The sequence below is a fragment of the Felis catus genome, chromosome E2 (assembly GCF_018350175.1).
Source record: "Felis catus isolate Fca126 chromosome E2, F.catus_Fca126_mat1.0, whole genome shotgun sequence".
In the NCBI taxonomy this organism is placed as follows: domain Eukaryota; kingdom Metazoa; phylum Chordata; class Mammalia; order Carnivora; family Felidae; genus Felis; species Felis catus.
This window is the reverse complement of record NC_058382.1, coordinates 47,162,541-47,180,901: the sequence shown is the minus strand read 5'-3', so window position 1 is coordinate 47,180,901 and position 18,361 is coordinate 47,162,541. Positions and strand designations below refer to the sequence as shown.

General features: G+C 44.6%; 1 protein-coding gene across 10 annotated transcripts in view; it reads right to left on the bottom strand.

The window, feature by feature from the left end:
* The window catches only part of PMFBP1 (polyamine modulated factor 1 binding protein 1), a 52,222-nt gene that overhangs the window by 1,589 nt on the left and 32,272 nt on the right, over positions 1-18,361 (bottom strand). For 3 of the 10 annotated variants that reach the window (XM_019819976.3, XM_045047202.1, XM_019819975.3), the window contains 11 exons: positions 16,343-16,532; positions 16,027-16,180; positions 15,234-15,401; positions 14,828-14,965; positions 9,776-9,940; positions 9,060-9,227; positions 8,582-8,749; positions 7,642-7,748; positions 7,079-7,153; positions 4,801-5,039; positions 924-1,860 (listed from right to left, as the gene is read on the bottom strand). In XM_019819976.3, coding sequence (XP_019675535.2) covers positions 1,757-1,860; positions 4,801-5,039; positions 7,079-7,153; positions 7,642-7,748; positions 8,582-8,749; positions 9,060-9,227; positions 9,776-9,940; positions 14,828-14,965; positions 15,234-15,401; positions 16,027-16,180; positions 16,343-16,532 — 1,676 coding nt within the window. In that variant the 3' untranslated portion in view covers positions 924-1,756. The other 7 variants (XM_045047203.1, XM_019819977.3, XM_006941678.5 and 4 more) reach the window with 7 other exon arrangements.

Here is an 18,361-nt window from a genome sequence, read left to right as displayed (position 1 = left end):
AATGATAGAAGATGGGCAAGACGCCGACCTGACTTTCTTTAGGTGGCTCCTTCTAAAATCTCACCTCACCTTATTTCTGTTCTCCAGGCAGTCCTCTTAGAAGAGGGTTGGCAGGGTGGGACACAGCTGGCAGGGACAGATAATGGCCTGGGGCACTAGGCGGGCCAAACTCTGAGGGTGCCTCACTGTTCCCAAGGCTGGTGGGCAGGACAAGGCTGGCCAACGGCCAAGTGGGAGGGAGGTGAGTAGCCATGCGCCCTCTTCCCTTCCCCAGGTGTGGGTTGGCTGCTCTCTTGCTCAGAATGGCAGAAGTTTGCTCTGCGTGTGTAAGGGTGCTGTATTGGCAAAACTAGTGAAACATACTGCTTCTTGATTTTTGTGTAAAGGATGATCCTTGCACTGAAGTCACTAAGCTTTTCTCTCGTTAAGCAGCCTGTATCTGCTGAGGTGGCTCTTTGGGTATTTGGCCCTTTGCATCACGCACGGTCTTTATTTTGTGATCCCCTGGGGTTGGGCTTCTGCTGGGTGTGCTGGTTGCAAGGTTCTGTGTCGGGGCTGAATCACTGCTGGGGTTGGCTTGGGGCTCAGAAGCACCTTGATCCCAGGCCAGCACTCACCTCCAGCCCCTTGGGGTCATGCTGCTATTAATTCTATTCCCTTTATCACTTTGTTCCTGGGATGTGAATTTAAAATTTAAGTCAATTTTACAGATGAATTTGGAAGCTTGGCTTTGCCAGCCAGCACCAGCTACCACCTCCACTTCCATTCTTTTTACCTCTAACTGCCTTTATGGGGAATTCAGGTAGAAACGGATTTTTCATGGCTCTGGAGTGAAGAAAGGGCTTCTGGCTGCCCCTCTGGGAAGGCTTCTAATCATGGCACCGAGTTGAAGGGCTAGCAGAAGGTGTCTACCTGCTCTGTGGAAAGAAGTAAGCTGGGTATGTGATCTATTTACAGACGTGGGCTTGGGATACAGAAGAACGGGGGAAAATGGAGGTTCCAGTGAATGGCTTTGTTACTAACACACAGGCTGTGACCTTGGTCATGAACTTACCTTCCGATTCCTTAGATCACAAACATGAAGCCAGAGATTATGAAAACCATGGGTCAACCCAAACTTCTTATTTAAAAACAAGGAGCACCTGCAAGGACACCTGCCACACACAGGTGCCACAGGGTGCTTGGGGAGGCTCCCCACCCCCCAGCAGCACTTCCCAAATCTGTTTTGGTGTTGGAACTTCTGCACAAGAGTCTGTCTGGACCTCTGTCTCTAATATTTTCTTTTAAATTATGGATGCTTTCTATTCAGATCCACCTTAAAGTTCCTTCCCACTTTAATATTCTGATTCTTACCACCTCTTCCTCAGATAATAACTGATTTCTGCCCCCAGGGATACAAAAGCATGTCTTTGACAAAAACCCTGAAGGGGATTCTGGAGATTGGCTTTTAGGTTTTCTCCTGGTGTGAAGGAACAGTGAGGCTGTTGAACTGGACATCTTTCTGGGGGCCCCCTGTTGCTCTCAGTCATGGGCATCTATCCTTAAATGCCTAGTTGATGGTACTTTAGACACATGTCAGCAGTTGTGGGTCTTGGGCTGAGATGGGGGTTCGTTCTGGGGACTCCAGAGCTTGTTTGCAAGGTCCTGTCTCAGCCTTTGCAAGGTCCTTGCAGCCTCAGTTGGGCTGTGGAGAGAAGGCTCAAAAGACAAGTGCTTATGGGGCAACATGGTGATGCCAATGAACTTCTCCTTCCCTTTAGTAAGACAGCCTGAGGGGGCTGATGTTTGCTCTGGGTTTCTTCAGCTCAGTGGAGAAAATTATACTCCAGGTGGATCCAAGAGAATCTGTTGCAAAGGATTCTGTGGGCCCAGATATCAGAATCTGAGTGACATCTTCTCAATGGGTGGCCGAAGCACTAATTTTTTTTTTTTTTTGGTTACTTTTTAGGACAGTTTCCGGTGTGCAGCAAAATTGAGCAGGAAGTACAGAAATTTCCCATATACCCACTGCTCCCACACACGCATAGCCTCCCCCACCATCAACATCCCCCACCAGAGTGGTTCACTTGTTACGACTGATGAACCTACATTGACACATTATCCCACCGAACTCATAGTTTACATTAGGCTTCACTCTTGGTGGTACATATTTGATGCATTTGAACAAATTTATAATGAACAAGTGTCCACCATCGCTATATCCTACAGAGACCATTTCTAATATCAGCTATTCAAAGTACCTTTTAGAAACCCCTTTGGTTATTTCTTAAAGAATTATAATTAGGCAACACTCAACTTCCCTGCCCTTTGCCTTATCTTTAGAGAAACTATATTTCTATAAGTTCAACTCCTCTACCCCATCAGATCTCCTCCCTAGCTGGGCTCACAGGGCCAGATGGCTGGGGTGACATATCTGTGTTTTCCTGCTCTGCCCTTTGCTCCCTGTAACCCACTACCTGCCATGCTCTGGTGTAGTCACCCCACAGGAAGTGAAAGATAACTTTGAAAAAATGTACAACATTCAAAGTATCCAGCTATTGGGGCGCCTGGGTGGTTCAGTCAGTTGAGCATCCAACTCTTGATCTTGGTCAGGTCATGATCTCACAATTGTGAGATTGAGCCCCATGTTGGGCTCCATGCTGGGTGTGGAGCCTGCTTGAGATTCTCACTTTCCCTCTCTTTAAAAAAAAAAAAAAGTATCCAGCTATTATTATCTTGGCCAAAATATATGAAACCTTTTCTTTTTTTTTTAATTTATTTTTTTAATATTTATTTATTTTTGAGACAGAGAGAGACAGAGCATGAACAGGGGAGGGGCAGAGAGAGAGGGAGACACAGAATCTGAAACAGGCTCCAGGCTCTGAGCTGTCAGCACAGAGCCCGACGTGGGGCTCGAACTCACGGACCGTGAGATCATGACCTAAGCTGAAGTCGGACGCTTAACCGACCGAGCCACCAGGTGCCCCTGAAACCTTTTCATAAATATAGAGACTAAATGTCTTTTTTAGTGGATTGTAGTAGGGATTTTAACGACACTGAACTTTTGTTTGAGTGAATGGGCTACAGGGTAGAAGCAGGAAACCATTTCATTAGTACCAGATTCTTCAATCTTTGTTTACTCTGGAAAATATATCTTTACTCTAAACCCAATGGGGGTACATAGTTAAAAATAAACATAAACAAACAAACAACACTGTCACAGCAGAGACTGTCAGAGATGCCCGTCACTCCTGCCTCAAACTGCACCTCTTGTATTTGCTTTTCCCAGGTATTGGCATGTGCATTCTATGCAACATGTTCCTATTTGGAATGAATTTTCTTGGCTTTTGTGAGTGAGGCAAGAATATTTAAGAATCCTTACCAACCCCTTACCAAGGAAGTGGGTTTCTTCCTTCACTTCTCCTGTCCTCCACCCCAAAATGCAAGCTCTTTCATTTCCTTCTCTAACGTTATCTTAGTAGCTATTTCTGTCAATCTCCTACAGACTAGGAATATATATTCCAGACATATATTCAGTTTAACAAAATCTTGCCACAATAAAATAGTTTAGTTGTGCTTGGAGTTTGTTATAATGGAATTTTACTTGTACTGAGCTGGCTGGGGAGAAAAACAAAATATTAGAAGGAGAAATGGAATATGGCGGCCAAGGAGAAAGCAGATGCTTCTCTCTCCCTCTTCCATTTGGAAAATGTATCACTCATTTCTCTTCCTTTCTTTTGGGTCTCAGGATCACTTTCCTTTTTGAGGTCTTTAGATATTTTTTTTTCCTTAAAATTGCAGACAGATGGAAATAAAGAAGGAGTTAATTATCTCTTGTTGTTTTAAAAACTAATACAGGTAATCCAGAAGCTTGCTTTGGGAGTTAGAGCTTCCCCATATATGTGAGAGAGACTGTATCTTTTAGAATACTAAGAAAACAGGATGAACATGTTGCTGGGGGCTTGAGGGGGCAGAGATGTCTGCAAGACGCCGAGAGCTCACTGACACTGCTATGCTCATGTTTTTATTTTAGAGTTTGGGTCTGGAGATGGTAGTACGGTTCCAATGCTCACTCCACTGCAGAAAGTGGACAAAACTCAATAAAATGTTTGCATCTTGCAAAATAGGCTGGGACCTTGAGGCATTCCCATAAGAGCTGATCCAAGAGAGAGGGGCGGGAAATCACTGTCCTCTGAAAAACGTGCGTGGAAATGATGCTCAGGGCAAAGGCGCTGATTCTAGCAATATGAGGAACCTGAGGGAACAGGGAGGAAATGATAGTCTTGATTTGAGGAGAAATTAATGAGGTGATTCCTGAAGGACTGGCCTCATGGCCAGGCATCTCAGCTGTGGGGTGACTTCTTCCCTTGGGGGTAATATGGAGTCTATAGGTGACAGAAAAGGTAGCCGTGGACCCAGGCTGAACAGGGGGCTGGGGTGCTCTTTTGGGGTTTTCTGAACATATTATGGGAGGAAGATGTCTATTCTGCCTGTTCCTTCCTTGTCCCTACACTTCCCAAAAGGGACTGGGTCAGGAAGAGGGATGGGTCTGACATATGATGCACTTGGGTATCGTCAAAGAGTCTTAGATCAGAACGAGCCTTAATTCACTTACCTCTTCTCTCTACAGATCAAGAAACAATTATCTTTGGTCTAGAGTAGCTGAGCAAAAGATCTGTCCCCCAGCTCCCACTTTGAATTCCCAATGCAATGATCTCTTGAAAAATAGCATCAGGCTGTTGCTATTTTTTTTTTTTTTTTGAACCATGGGACTAAGTGAGATGATATCACATAAGTAGCAAAAGATAAATGGCAGAATACCTGAACAGTGGGGTATCCCAACAAACTTGGTGATGTCCATTCTTTGGTTCATGTCCTGGGACATCCCCCTCCAGCCCAAGGTGGCACACACTTTTCCCTTTGGTATGGGCTCCGTTTTGCTCGGGCATAGGGCTTTGGTGTATAGCCTTGGGTGCCCGGTTTTCACCTTCTTCTCCTCTATCTCAGTCTTCAGTTTCTTGTTTTCTTGCTGCAGATGGACCATTACATTGTGGAGGTGGCTGAGGAAAGGACAGAGGATGTTCAGTCTGCTTCAACTCCCGAGCCACTGTGTCATGTCAGCTCAGGGCCTGTTTTCCTATCTGTCAGATGGGGATAATTAAGTCTGATCTGCCTTCTGTGCTTCATAGAAAGATCCAGTTTGACAAATGACAGAAACTGGATTTGAAGAGCCAGAAGGCTATTATGAACAATCGCATGTGCTCGGGCTGTCCCGGCTGGCCATACCTGGGAAACACTCTCCTCCAGTTCTGATGCCAAAGTCCAGGTTCTTTTGCCTTCCTTTGCTGGAAGGTTGAGAGCACAGGGGATCCCAGCTCTGTTGAGAGCTTGGACAAGTAACTTATCCCCATTTTACAGATGAGGAAATGGTGGCAGCAATGTAGGTGAGGTGAAAGAACTTAGCATATCTCCTGTGGCTCAATAAATGGTCATATTTCTCTAAACCAATGCTCAGGGCAGTGGGTGACAGTGGGCTCTGGAACTAGACTTCCTGAGTTGGAATTCTGGCTCTGCCATTTACTACTCATGAGTTATTTAGCCTTTGGGTTCCTCTCTTTCTTCTCCCATGACAGTTTTTTATGGTTTTATGATTTTAATGGTACTGAACTCATGGTTTCTTATGAAGATTAAATAAATTAATACATATGAATCACTTAGATCAGTGTCTTACACAGGAAACTGACAAATAGTATTTGCATTATTATTATTATTAGAAGATGGTTTTCCTTCAAATGGGTTCACTTAAGAATGAGTTCTTTGTGAAACAGAACTTCCTGGAACTGGGCACAATATAAGAAAAAGGATGAAATGCTTTTTTCTGTTACCTTCAGATTCTTACAATTTTTCTTTCAGTTAATCCCTTTCAGAAAATGCTTTTGTCCTAGTGAAAAATTTCATGGTCTTTTCTAGAAGAAATCAAAAAATTCATTCCCAACTTCTCTGGGACTGTGGTTTGTCCTCTTGCTCTCTATAAACCTGGCTGGTGTCCAAGACACTTATTCCCTTGGAGCCCCACATGTCATTGCCATACTCCATATGCCACTGGGCCTGGAGGAGGGATCCTCACCATGCCCTCATTCCCTGGCTCTCTGCTACTTTCTTTGGTCCACTTGTTTCAGCATTCCCAAGTGTCTTCAACATCCTGTACTTTCTGTCCAAGTCCTGGCCTCTCAGTTGCTTGACTTCTGTATTCCAATGATCTTATCTTCTTAAACTCAGCCACCCTCCTAAGGTCACAGCTCAGAGCTTTCCAACTGGGGCTGAGATATGGACACCCCCAGCTCTTGGGGCAGCCACTGGTTGGTCAACTTTGTCATAAACAACCCATCCCAAATCCTTCCACTGTGCCAAACAAATGTGGTTATTTTCTAAGTGTTCCCTGACAAAGGGTTGAGAAACATTGCCCTGGAGCTTATCATGACCTGTTACCTGTACCATCTCCAAAGTCTTGGTTTTAGACGTCCATATGTTCACTTCTGTTCCCAAACTTCCAACACTCCTCCTACACTGCACTCTGCTGACCCAGCTTTGACCAGGAGGGTGAAATAAGGCCACAGGGGAGGTTGGAGCAGCAAGTAGAAGGAACCTCTGTTCCCAAATGACCATGTGAGACAGAGGAACCCCACCACCCTGGACTGTTTACTTCCTAGGGATGTTCCTTCCATGTTCTACATTCCTTCATTCGGAGGTCTCTTTGTTACAGCAGCTTAGTCTCTACCCTAACTAGTAGTGTCTAACTTTCAGTTCATGTTTCCTTCTTAGAATTTTTGACCTCTGATAATCGCAGAAGGTAACAGTGAGAAGGGGCATAGGGACCATTAACCCCTTCCTGTATTGTTGGTGAGGGAACAAAGGCCCAAAGAGGTAGTGATGTGCCCAAGGTCACATAAATGTGGATTCACTACTCAGAATCTTCCCAAAGCCCCAACTCTTTCCTGAGGTCAGATGCATGTATCTAATGGAAAAGCCAGCCCTGGCTTGTGCCTGAACCTTCTCCTTGGGGCCCAAGCAGCAGCCTGGGTGGTGTGGGATGACTTACTCTTTTTCTCCAGTTAGCTTGGCAATATATTTGACTTGTTCACGGAGCCTGTTTCCTAGTTTCTCATTGGCGATCCTGTAGTAAAATCCAAAAGAGAAACAGTTCCCAGACCTCCATGTAGAAGGGCATGAGCTGGATGGATGGGTTGTTGGTGTTTTCAGTAAGGTGTCTGCTGAACCCTAGACCCTGTTCATTACCCAGTCCCCAGAGCTAGAGCCTCCCTAGCACCTGGCAATTAAGGGGACCCTCCATTCTCAAACTCCCATGCAAGATCACCATGATCTCAGGTGACTTCATGGGATTCAGGCAGCGAAGCCAGATTCCAGGTTGGGAAGAGGGACTATGACCCACAGCAAAGCATCTCTTTTATCCTGGAGCTACTCTGTTTCTAAGTCAGCAGATCGTTCTGATTCTGACTGACTAGTTGAGGCCCCTGCATCTTATTCCCAGCCTCTGAATGTGGGCTGATACTGGATCCATGTCCCCAGAGGGCAGTGTGTGTGCAGGTTCTCAGCTCAGCCCAGGCCCTGGAACCCTGCCTTACTTTTTTCTCCTTTACTTACTTCTGCTCTTTTGCCCATTGCTCCATGTTGGACATAATCTGATCATTCTCTTGGTGCAGCCTACAGGTAGTATTTTTAGGTGCAGACCTCTGGGGCACACAACAGGGCTTTGGTACAAGAAGAAAAGGAGATGGTTAGGGGTGGGAGCATAGGCCTGTCATCTCCTTACTTCTAAATCAGGCCTCTTCTCTCTTCCTGGAAGAAGAAACATTGATTCTGCCATCCAACCCCTAGGCCAGAGTTGGGACTGCCACAGCAGAACCTCTGCCTCTAGCAGTACAGGCACACAAGGTGACATCTCTGCCAGGGCACCATTTACAGTAGAGACAAAGGACACATGTGTGCTTACAATAATGATTTTTGGGCAAAGGAATTAAAACAGTTTGTTCTACAAAAGCAATACATTAAGCCGCTTTTTTTTTTTAACAGGTGGAAAAACAAATATCTTGAGGAATGGATGCCCTTTTTTTAATGCAAGCTAAGGCCCTGTGGCTACCCTGAGATATCCTGTGGCCTCCTACCATGCACTTCACTGCTCAGGGACCAGGGCATAGGGCATGCCCAAAGATCTCTTAGCAGATTCTACTACAGGGTAGGTGAAAGTGTCAGGATGGGCTCTGGAGGGGGACTGCCCTGTGGGTTATCTAAGTCAGGGCAGGTGGTATACCTGACAGGGAGATGGCACTCTCTTCCCTGGAATAGGCCTTTGTTCTGCTCAATATCGCTGTCAACAAAGGCACAGGAAGACAGTTGGGTTGAGACAACTGCTAGGGGACTTAGAACATTGAGACCCTGCTTCACACTGAATAGAGTGTGGGCTGGGGGTGTCCTTGCCTAGCTCTTAGGTGCCCCCATCCCCACAAGGGCTGTTTGGTATCCTGGTGGTCGTGGATGTGTTGGGAGGGTCTGGGAGGAGGTGTCAGAAGCGAGGAGTACCCACCTCTTTCTCGTCTGCCAGGAGGTTCTCCTTCAGGGCGGCCATTTCCTCCTGGAAGGCCCTAAGCTGCTCCTCTTTAGCTGCCAGCATCTTGAGGTCGCTCTGGTGCTGCTTCTGCCACTGCAGCACCTGGTTGCTCATCTCCTCCAGCTTCTTGTCGAAGGCATGCACCTGCTCAGGGGCGCAAAGTGAGAAGGGAGACCCCGGCTTATGGCCCTGACCCCAGAGCACCCATGACAAGGCCTAAGAGAGCTTTCTCAGCTTTGGGGACTCCTCGGGGGCAGTTTACTTCCAGTACCAGCAGAGGGCGCCCCCGCTCTGACCGTTGCCTCCTCTGCCTGAGGCTCGCTGAGCCAGCCAAGTGGAGGGAGGGAACCGGTCAGCTGAGGGGAATGGCTCAGTGCTAAAGAGATCGAGGGGCAAGAGGAGACCTTGGCGACCTGGAACAGGAAGACAGCCTGAGCTCCTGACTGCTTCCTACCTCTAGCTCGCTCTGCTCATGGAACCCCTGCAGTTTTCTTAATTCCACGTTGAGCTTTTTCATCCTTTCCTCATAAGCAATGATTTCATCTTCCAGCTGAACTTTCCTCTCTTGGGCTTGTGCCAAGCTTCGGTGCAGGCTCTTGGTCTCCGAGGTCGCATGATTGAGCTTCCACAAAGACAAAGGGGATGAGAATGGCTGTCAAAGCCATTTAGCCCTTTCTGTTGGGTGCTGAATGGAGAAGCATTCCAGTCCCTCCCCATCCTCTCTGTTCAGGGTGGCAGAGACACCCAGTCACTTGCCTAGGGTCCCAGAGAGGGGTGAGAAGTGACAATGGTTGTTTTTGTACATCCTCCCTTTCTTCCTGTTTCCTCTTTTTCCAATTCTATGAACTGATCAGCTAGGCATGATTGGTACCGAGTGGGGCACAAATTACCCAGACAATCTAGGTTTTGGGAAAACCTCGCCCCTGGGTTACTTGTGGCCAGAAAGACTGATTGGATTTGGCCTCCATCTTTGCCTCCCCTTCCTCCCCTCAAAAGAAGCCTCATTAAGAGGAAGCAGGCCTTCTCTGGAAGGATATCCCAGGTTGTGCAAGGGTTTGCAGATGGTCCTGGTGGCAGCCAGTCATGCAGGGGATTGACTCTTACATCTCTCATGCTACTCAGATGTTTCTTTGCCCAAAACAGTCCTGGAGATGAGAGGGTATGGCTTACCTTCTCCAGAGCTTGTGTCAGGTCATCTTGGCAGGCGAGTGACTTTCTGGACAATTCCTCATAGGCTTCTTTACTGACCATGGTCTGGAGATATTGCTTCTCTTTCTGCACAGTCTTGTCCAGCTGGACCTGCAGACTCTCTAAGGCCTCCTTCTGAAGGACGAGCTTTAGGGAGGGGAAATATCACTGTCAAGATTTATGCCAGTAGAGACATTCTCTGTCTGTAGGAAATGGATAAGAGCTGGGCTCTCTTCTCTCTGCGCTAGCCTGCAGAGCAGTCTGTGATAAGGCCTACACCCTCCTCTCACTGTTATAAAAGGAACAGCTGCCTTTCCAGGCTCTTCTTCACCCCTCCCCTGACACTCCCCTTCTAAGTTAGCAAGTCCCCCAGATACAAAGAGTGCTGGCAGTACTGGACCATGATGTATCAAGCACATGAATAGTCCCTTTCACAGACTCTGTAGCCTTTGATAAAGAGCTGGAACTCAATTCTAGGTTAAGAGACATGATACAACATTTCATTTGTACATTTTGTGCCTTTCTTAGTTCCTGACATAATCCACTAGACTTGATACACCATGAGAGTGGGACTGTGTGTGCTTCCTTCACTGCTGTATCACCACTGCCTATATAGCTCAGGGCATGGCACATAATATGTGCTCAGTAAATGCTAAATAATTTTTTTGATTGAATGTAATATTATACATAGCAATGTTTGGAATTAGGGATACACTGAACATATAGTTATGGTAGAAGTGTGTTTAAAAACCAAAGTCCTTGTTGTAAACTTAGTATTCATGCCAAAGCTAAAAGGAATTAAGATCTGGAGTTAGAGGTCCAGGTTCTGTCATTTACTTAATCTCTCTTAGCCTCAGTTTCCTCTTCTGCAAACCAGGATACTTTCAATGGTTTTGCAGAGTTTTGGTGATGATCAAATGAGATTATGTAGGTAAAAAGGGCTTAGTAAGGTATACATTACTATATAGCTGTATGATCATGAACATGCTAAGTAACTAGCCATCTTATTAAATATTTCTAAGTACAGGGCAGAGATCTACTTCCAAGTCCAGAAATAGGAGAGAGACCTTAGAAATTCACATGCCCAACTTCTGTTCTTTGGTATTTTATATGTTCTTTAGTATTTCAATACACCCACATCTTCTATGTGGCCATATACACAGAAACACACTCTGTTGAGTTTTCTTCAGTAGCTGCTCAGGGCTTGAAGTTTATTATTGTTTCAGATGGAATTTTGAGTATCTTTGACTCTAGGAATTAGTGAGATGAGAAGTGTTAGATTGCACTTCTGACCCTATATTTACATGTCCTGGGAGTGAAACCATTTCTAAAGATAGAATAATTTGGTCTTCTGGAAAAAGAAGTGCATCTTTTTTGGGGACTTCTGAAAACATGAAGTCATCTGGGTCTCCCCAGTAAACCAGGGGAATCACTGTATGTGATTCATTGTAAGTTTTCAATAAATGGTGGCCAAATCAAGATGTGTAACCACAGAGGTGAGATATTGAAAAGAAGGGTGGGACATAAATCACAATGATGCTAGAAGCTAAAATAGAAGCTTAATTAAATTAATTTTGTATTATTTATTTATATGCAATAAATATGTATTATTTATTATTTATATTATTTATTTATTTATTGCTTTATTTATTTTTTAAAATTTTACCAGCAAAAGATGGGTTTATTTGGGAATGAAAGAGAATTGCAATCCAGGACAAACAAGCTGTGGCAAAACCATAGGCAAGTCTGGGGGACAAAGGAGAGATATGCTTTTTTAAGGAGAAAGGGGTAAGTTGGGAAGGCTGTTAAGAACTAAAAGTCCACTGGAGTTTGGAGGCTCTATTTTAAATTTCTCTAACATCAGTGGTTTAGCTTGGAGAAAGGTACTGGAGACATATACGTAGTTATACATAAATTATAGAATCAAGGAGTTTTGATAAGAGTTCTCATAAAGATATACTCTCTCCCTGGCTAAAGGCATTAGGCCCGGAAGGTTTTACAGGTGAGTTCCACTAAGTCATCCTGATTCCTCTCTTCTCACATTCAGTCCATTGTAAGTCTGGTTAATTTTGCTGCCAAAACACATCATGAATTTGCTAAAACTCTAGCTTGAACGGCAATAGCCTCCTCACTTCCATACCTACTCCTCTCTGCAATCCATTTCCACACGTTAGTCACAGTTATGTTTTGAAAACTTAGATCAAATCACCTCACCTGCTCTTCTGAGGAAATGTCATCAATCAATGTCCTTTCATTGCTCTAATAATAAAACCCCCAATTGCTTAATAGAGACCATAATGTCCACCCCTAACTATGTTTCTACTTTCATCCTATACCAATATCCTCCTCGATTACTACACTTCCATCATACTGGCCTTATTTTACTTCCTAGAATAGTCCAAGTATTGTATTAAAAGAGTAATACATGACACACAGTTAGAACTCATACTAGGAATGTAATGATGGGCCCAAATTAGGATCAATCAATTAATTTCATTCACCACATTATAAAGAACATCATACTGAAACAGATGGGTTCCATTAATGTTCAAAGCAAGAAAAGGATCCTACTGTTGAACACTAAATTACAGGTACTATCTAATGCAATAAGGAAAAAAAAAGAATAAATATTAAAAAAAAGTTTAGAGAATTGTTGTTGCTTGCAAATGACATAACCATCCACCTAAAAAATCCATGAGAAACAACTGAAAAATTATTACTGCTTAGAAGTGAGTTCAGTAAAATGTCCAAATACATAATAAATATATAAAATAAATTAACTTTCTTATTAACAGTAATTAATTATAAAATATGGTGGAGAAATGTCCTAGAATCAAAGAGATGAAAAAAAAATCTCAGGATCTATTGCTTTCAGATGGGAAATTTGAAAATTAAGACATGGAGTGCTGATGAAAGAAAATGCATTTTAGAATGTGAAACTAAACCTCTTTCTAATGACTGTTTCAATTGATAATACGTCTACTATATGTGAGGTATTCTTTTAAAAAGTTGAACATGCTTACACACCAAAAAAACCCCTCTAGCCTCCTGGTTTCCATCAAAGGAATTCTTTTTTTTTTAAATTTTTTTTTCAACGTTTTATTTATTTTTGGGACAGAGAGAGACAGAGCATGAACAGGGGAGGGGCAGAGAGAGACGGAGACACAGAATTGGAAACAGGCTCCAGGCTCTGAGCCATCAGCCCAGAGCCTGACGCGGGGCTCGAACTCACCGACTGTGAGATCGTGACCTGGCTGAAGTCAGACGCTTAACCGACTGCGCCACCCAGGCGCCCCTCAAAGGAATTCTTAAATTAATACTTTTTACTTCTAATGGCTATCTTTCTTTTGGCAAATGTGATAACAGGTGTATATTAAATATTTAGGTAATACCCTTTATATTTAGGGAGGTTCCTTAGGGATCTCAGTAATTCAAAGATCAACTCTGGACCACAGCAAAGGAGAGATTTATATCTTTGGGGGACAAAACTCCAGAAATGTCAGCCTCTGTGTTGTCTAATATGGTAGCCACTAGCCACATGAGGCTAGTTACATTTAAATAAAACTAAAATTAGTTAATATTAAAATTAAAAATTCAGTTCCTGGGGCGCCTGGATGGCTCAGTTGGTTGAGCGACTTCAGCTCAGGTCATTATCTTGCAGTTTGTGGGTTCGAGCCCTGTGTCAGGCTCTGTGCTGACAGCTCGGAGCCTGGTGCCTGCTTCAGATTCTGTGTCTCCATCTCTCTCTGCCCTTCCCCGTTCTGTCTGTTTCTCTCTCTCTCAAAAATAAATATTCAAACAATTAAAAAAAAATTCAGTTCCTTAGTCATACTAATCCATATTCCAAGCACTCAACAGCCACATGTGGCTAGTAGATACAGTATACAAGAGAGCTCTAATATAGAATGTTTCCATCATCACAGAAAGTTCTATTGGGCAGTGCTATTACTTTTTTAAATTATTTTTTAAATGTTTATTTATTTTTAAGAGAGAGAGAGAGACAGAGTGTGAGTGGGGGAGGGCAGAGAGAGAGGGAGACACAGAATCCAAAGTAGGTTCCAGGCTCTGCGTTGTTAGCACAGAGCCTGATGTGGGGCTCGAACTCATGAACAGAGAGATCATGACCTGAGCTGAAGTCAGACGCTTAACTGACTGAGCCACTCAGGCGCCACTAGGCAGTGCTATTCTTATACTTTGCATAGTCCATAGTCTTTTAAGGTTAACATTTTTTCTTCTTAAATTATAAAGGAATGACGGCTGCTTGGTCTTTCATTTGCAACCCGAGAGACCACCTATCAAGACGCTGTATTTGTTTCTTGCAGAAAGATGAAATATATTCAGTTGGGGGAAAGTATTGACATTCATGATGAAGGGGAAAGAGGTTAGTGTTGGAGCTAGATGATCCAGGTTCAAATACTGGTCCAGCTCATCACTTAGTAATCAGTTACTTTGAGGCTCAGCCTTTCTTTCCTCTGTAAAATGAGGATCATAGAAATCTATATGTTGCGGGGAGTAAAGCAGACGGAAGGCATGTGAAGGACTTAAATAGACAGTCAATAAATGATGCCTGACGTCAAGCACAGTACCTTAAATACGTTAGGTACCATTTACATTTTTCTTTCCTCTTCATTTGTGTGATGATAAAGAACTATCTCTCTTCCCATCCCCTTTTTGAGCTTTGGCACTATTTTTGGAAGTGTACCCTAGCAAAGCGCTCCAAGCCATGGACTCACCCAACTCCGGTCTGAAATGCTGTAGTGGAATACTTGTTGCCAAAGCCCAGGTAGTTTGGGAGCTCCAGCAGATATTAAATAAGACCTTCCACACGTGGAAGAAACATTTCTTTGGCTGAGCAAATGGGTGTGTAAGGGTTACGACTTCAAGGAGAGAAGTGGCGCTACAGGCACCACGGATGATGCACGTGGGCTGGGCCGTTAGCTGTGTTTCCCGTGGTGGAGGAGAGACAGGTCCGATTTCAGGTCAAGGGTCACAGCATTTAACTTTCTTACTCCCTCGGGGTTTCTGCCAACTCACCTCATTATTTAGCTCTTGGATCATTTGCTGGGAGGCGTTTTGTTTGCTGAGAGAGGAATCCAGTTGCGTGGAATATTGCATTAACTGTGCTTTGACATTCTCATTTTCCTCCTCCAATATTCTCAGATTTTCCTTTGTCTGCTCCCCCATTAGAGAACAAAGCCCAGAAAAGAGGTGTTACCTCAGATTCCTTTAGAAGCCTGCTCCCCCTTCCCAGCCTGTAGCTCCATCCTGCAGCCTGCCTTCTCTTGGGCCTTCTCTCTCCTCCTCACTTGCCTTTCTCACCTTCCCTCCCCCTTCTCTCCTGAGATTTGAGTCCCCATGGCCTCTGTATCCTACTAGGCTCAGTGGGGCTCAAGTCTTGCCCGGATTCATGACCCAGCTCTTCTTGGGTTCTCCTTCTCACCATCTTTTCTTTCCTTTTTTCCTCTTGTCGGAATGTCTCCAGCTCTTGCTCCAGCAACTTCTCCTGTTCTTTGCTCTTTTTCAACTGCTCCCGTTTCTCCTCCAGTAATCTGGTTACCTCCTGAAGCTCCTCTTCTACATTGCTTTTGGCGGAGGCTTGCTCCCTATGCTGAGAAGTAAAGAGACTGGCCTGAAAGACAGTCTTAAGGCTCTACGCTTTTGAAACAAAACAAAAAACAAAACAAAACAAAACCCCCTTCCCCTGACAATTGTATAAAGGGAATGGCTGAAATAAACATGAGGGCAACTCCTTGGTTATTTAGCACAGATAATAACAGATTCCTCTGATGTTCAGCATTTTTTTTTGTTCGATTAGATATACCAACTTATTTTATTTATAGATCCAGTTCCCACAGCATCAGCCTTCTCTCCCACTTACTCACTAAATGTTTCCACATAAAAACCTCTTTGAATAAAGTTTTTAAAAAAATCTTAGAAAAGCACAGAAAGAATAATTCAGAGATCAAAGACTTAAAAATGACTGACAAGGATGGCTTTTGAATCCTATAAAAAAAAACCCAACATTGTCCTCTGACTGTTTTTAAGCTTAGCCCTTGAAAATGCTTATTATTGGTCATGGGAACTAGAGCTGACAGGCTGGCTTAGCTTTCTAACACAAACTCTGGACAATGAGTTTGAATGGATTGGTGGTGGCATCTTCCCAAATAAAGACTAATATATTTAATCTGGAGCAGAGCAAATGCTTGAGCTGGCAGCCTGCTTGCCCTTTATACCTGGTGTTGAAGGAGTTTTAGACGATCTAGCAGGTCAGTCAGCTTCGCGTCCTGCTCAGCTGTTGTCTTCTGAAACTGCCTCTTTTCCTTCTCTGAATGTTCAAGCTTCCTCCGGGCCTCAGAGAGTTCTGACGTCAGCTCCTCTATCCGTTTCCTAAAGCAACATGGCAACAACAGGAGGACAGACTCAGCGTCTATGTTGGCGGATCATGAGCCACCCGCACGGGGCTTGCTGGCCCACTCCCGGGCAGCTGCCGCGGTGTCCCGGCTGGCTCGCAACGGACAGAGCCTCTCTCTAGAGGTGGCGTGGTGGTACCTGTTGGGCGCGAGTTCCTCTCCGGCCATCAAGGAATCCTTCTGCAGCTTCTGAAGTTCTCTCTGCAGCTCCTGGATGGTCTCCGTCTTCTGCTTCTCCATGAATAGGTAGCTTTGCAGTTTCCTCTGGGAATCCTCTAGGTTACTCTTTGCCAGAAGGGCCTCTTCTTTATACTGGGCTGCTTGCTGAGCTGCAGAACACAGGGGACAAGCCAGGCACATGTGCATGTGAGGAGGGAGTGTGCATGAAGACCAGACTCCCAAATAAGACCAATCTGTTCCTTCATTTTGTGCCCTACCTCAATTTCCAACCTGCCCTCATTTCTCTCCATTTCATTATCACTCCTAAGGAACTCTGCTAAATTATCTGTCTTCAGCTATCCCCCAGCCATGGCCTGCTTCTGGACTAAAGTTCAACAAATCAATATAAACTGCTTGGTATCTCTTATGTGACTCATCCTGTCATTATGGACAAATCCTGACCCTAATGGAGTTTAGAGTCTAGTCAGGGAGACAGAGTGGCCCACATGACATAGAGGACACAGTAAGCGTGCACTCACTGTGAACTCCTGTGAAGCAAGATTGGTGGGGATGGACTTATGGAGGAATAGAGGTTGCGCTGAGCCTGAGAATAAGGAGGAGGAAAGGAATTCCAGATGAGGGGATTGTTAGAGCAAACACATGGGAAGGGAACAGGGGAGGCATGTGGGAAGAGGATGGGAAGAGACTGGTTTGATTGGAAAGAAAAGTGGGAAGGGGTGCCGGGAGACAGCTGAGCAGGTACACGGACAAGAGAGGGCTTTGGAGGACTTGGAAAGCCAGAGAGAATGTTCAGAGTTAATTTAGTGGGTTCTTGAGCAGGGACCTGGCATAAAGAAAAGACTATTTTAGGAAAACTAGAATGTATTAAATGGGGAAAGACTTCCTACAAATATCTTTTTAGTCCATTCCTTTGCCCCCACTGGGTGTAAAGGGAGAAACCTCAAATACGTTGCTTACCGGAGTTTCTCTACACCAGAATATGCTCCTATATACTAAAGTTTCTACTCTTGTTTCTAACTTCAACCTCACCCTAGTCTCTGTTTTTCAGCCTTGGAGACCGGAAGAAAGATGGTATCACTACAGAAATAATTATATAACTTGGAAGAAGAAGGAAGATTTTCTGTTTTTAAGCAGGGAAGAGAACAGTTTCAGTTTTGGGAATGAAGAATTAGAAGGCTAAAGCCCAGAGCGGGCTGCTCTCCAAAACGAGTGACCACAGGTGCCAAGTCAGGGTGAGGGCTCTAGGTTCTAGAGTTGTCCAGAGAACTAGAGCAGAGGGAGGAGGGCAGAATGTAAGGGGCAAGTGACTACTGCCAGAGAAGGAGGGAAAAGAGGAAACAATGGTGACGTTTGTGAAAGAAGAGACCTGTTATGTCTCCAAAGCTGGGAAACAATGGTTGAATGTGGGAGCCCAACCACACACAGACACACACTGTTACAGGAGGGGAGGAAGGAGGCTACACTTGGGACCCTTTCTTCTCCCGAAATTGATATGTCACTCACATAACATAAAATTGAACTCCTTAAAGCATACAGGTCCGTGGCTTCTGGAATACTCTCAAAGGTGTGCAACCATAATCAGTGTCTAATTTCTGATCATTTTTCATCACCCCAAGAGGAACCCCTTACCCAGGGCAACAAGTTATCGGCCACCTCTGAGAAAGTAGTCTCAGCAGCGGAGCAAGGACACAATTGACAGTGCAGGCTGCACAGAAAGGATGCATTTGGAGGCAAAAAAAAAGGGGAGAGAATGTGTCTAAACCAGGGAGGGGAGAGGTAAATTGTATGATGAAGGTCCTGGAGAAGATGGGGAGGAAAGCAGTGCACTGAAGCAGAATATGGAGACCTGTCCTCCCCAGGATGGGGAGAGGAGAAGACCTTCACCTGAGGCAGTTGGGAAGGCGGCGGGCATGTGAGCTCAGTAGTCCACTTTCCCAGTTAGGGGTGCGTGCAGGAGCTTGAGAGGGCATTGTGATCC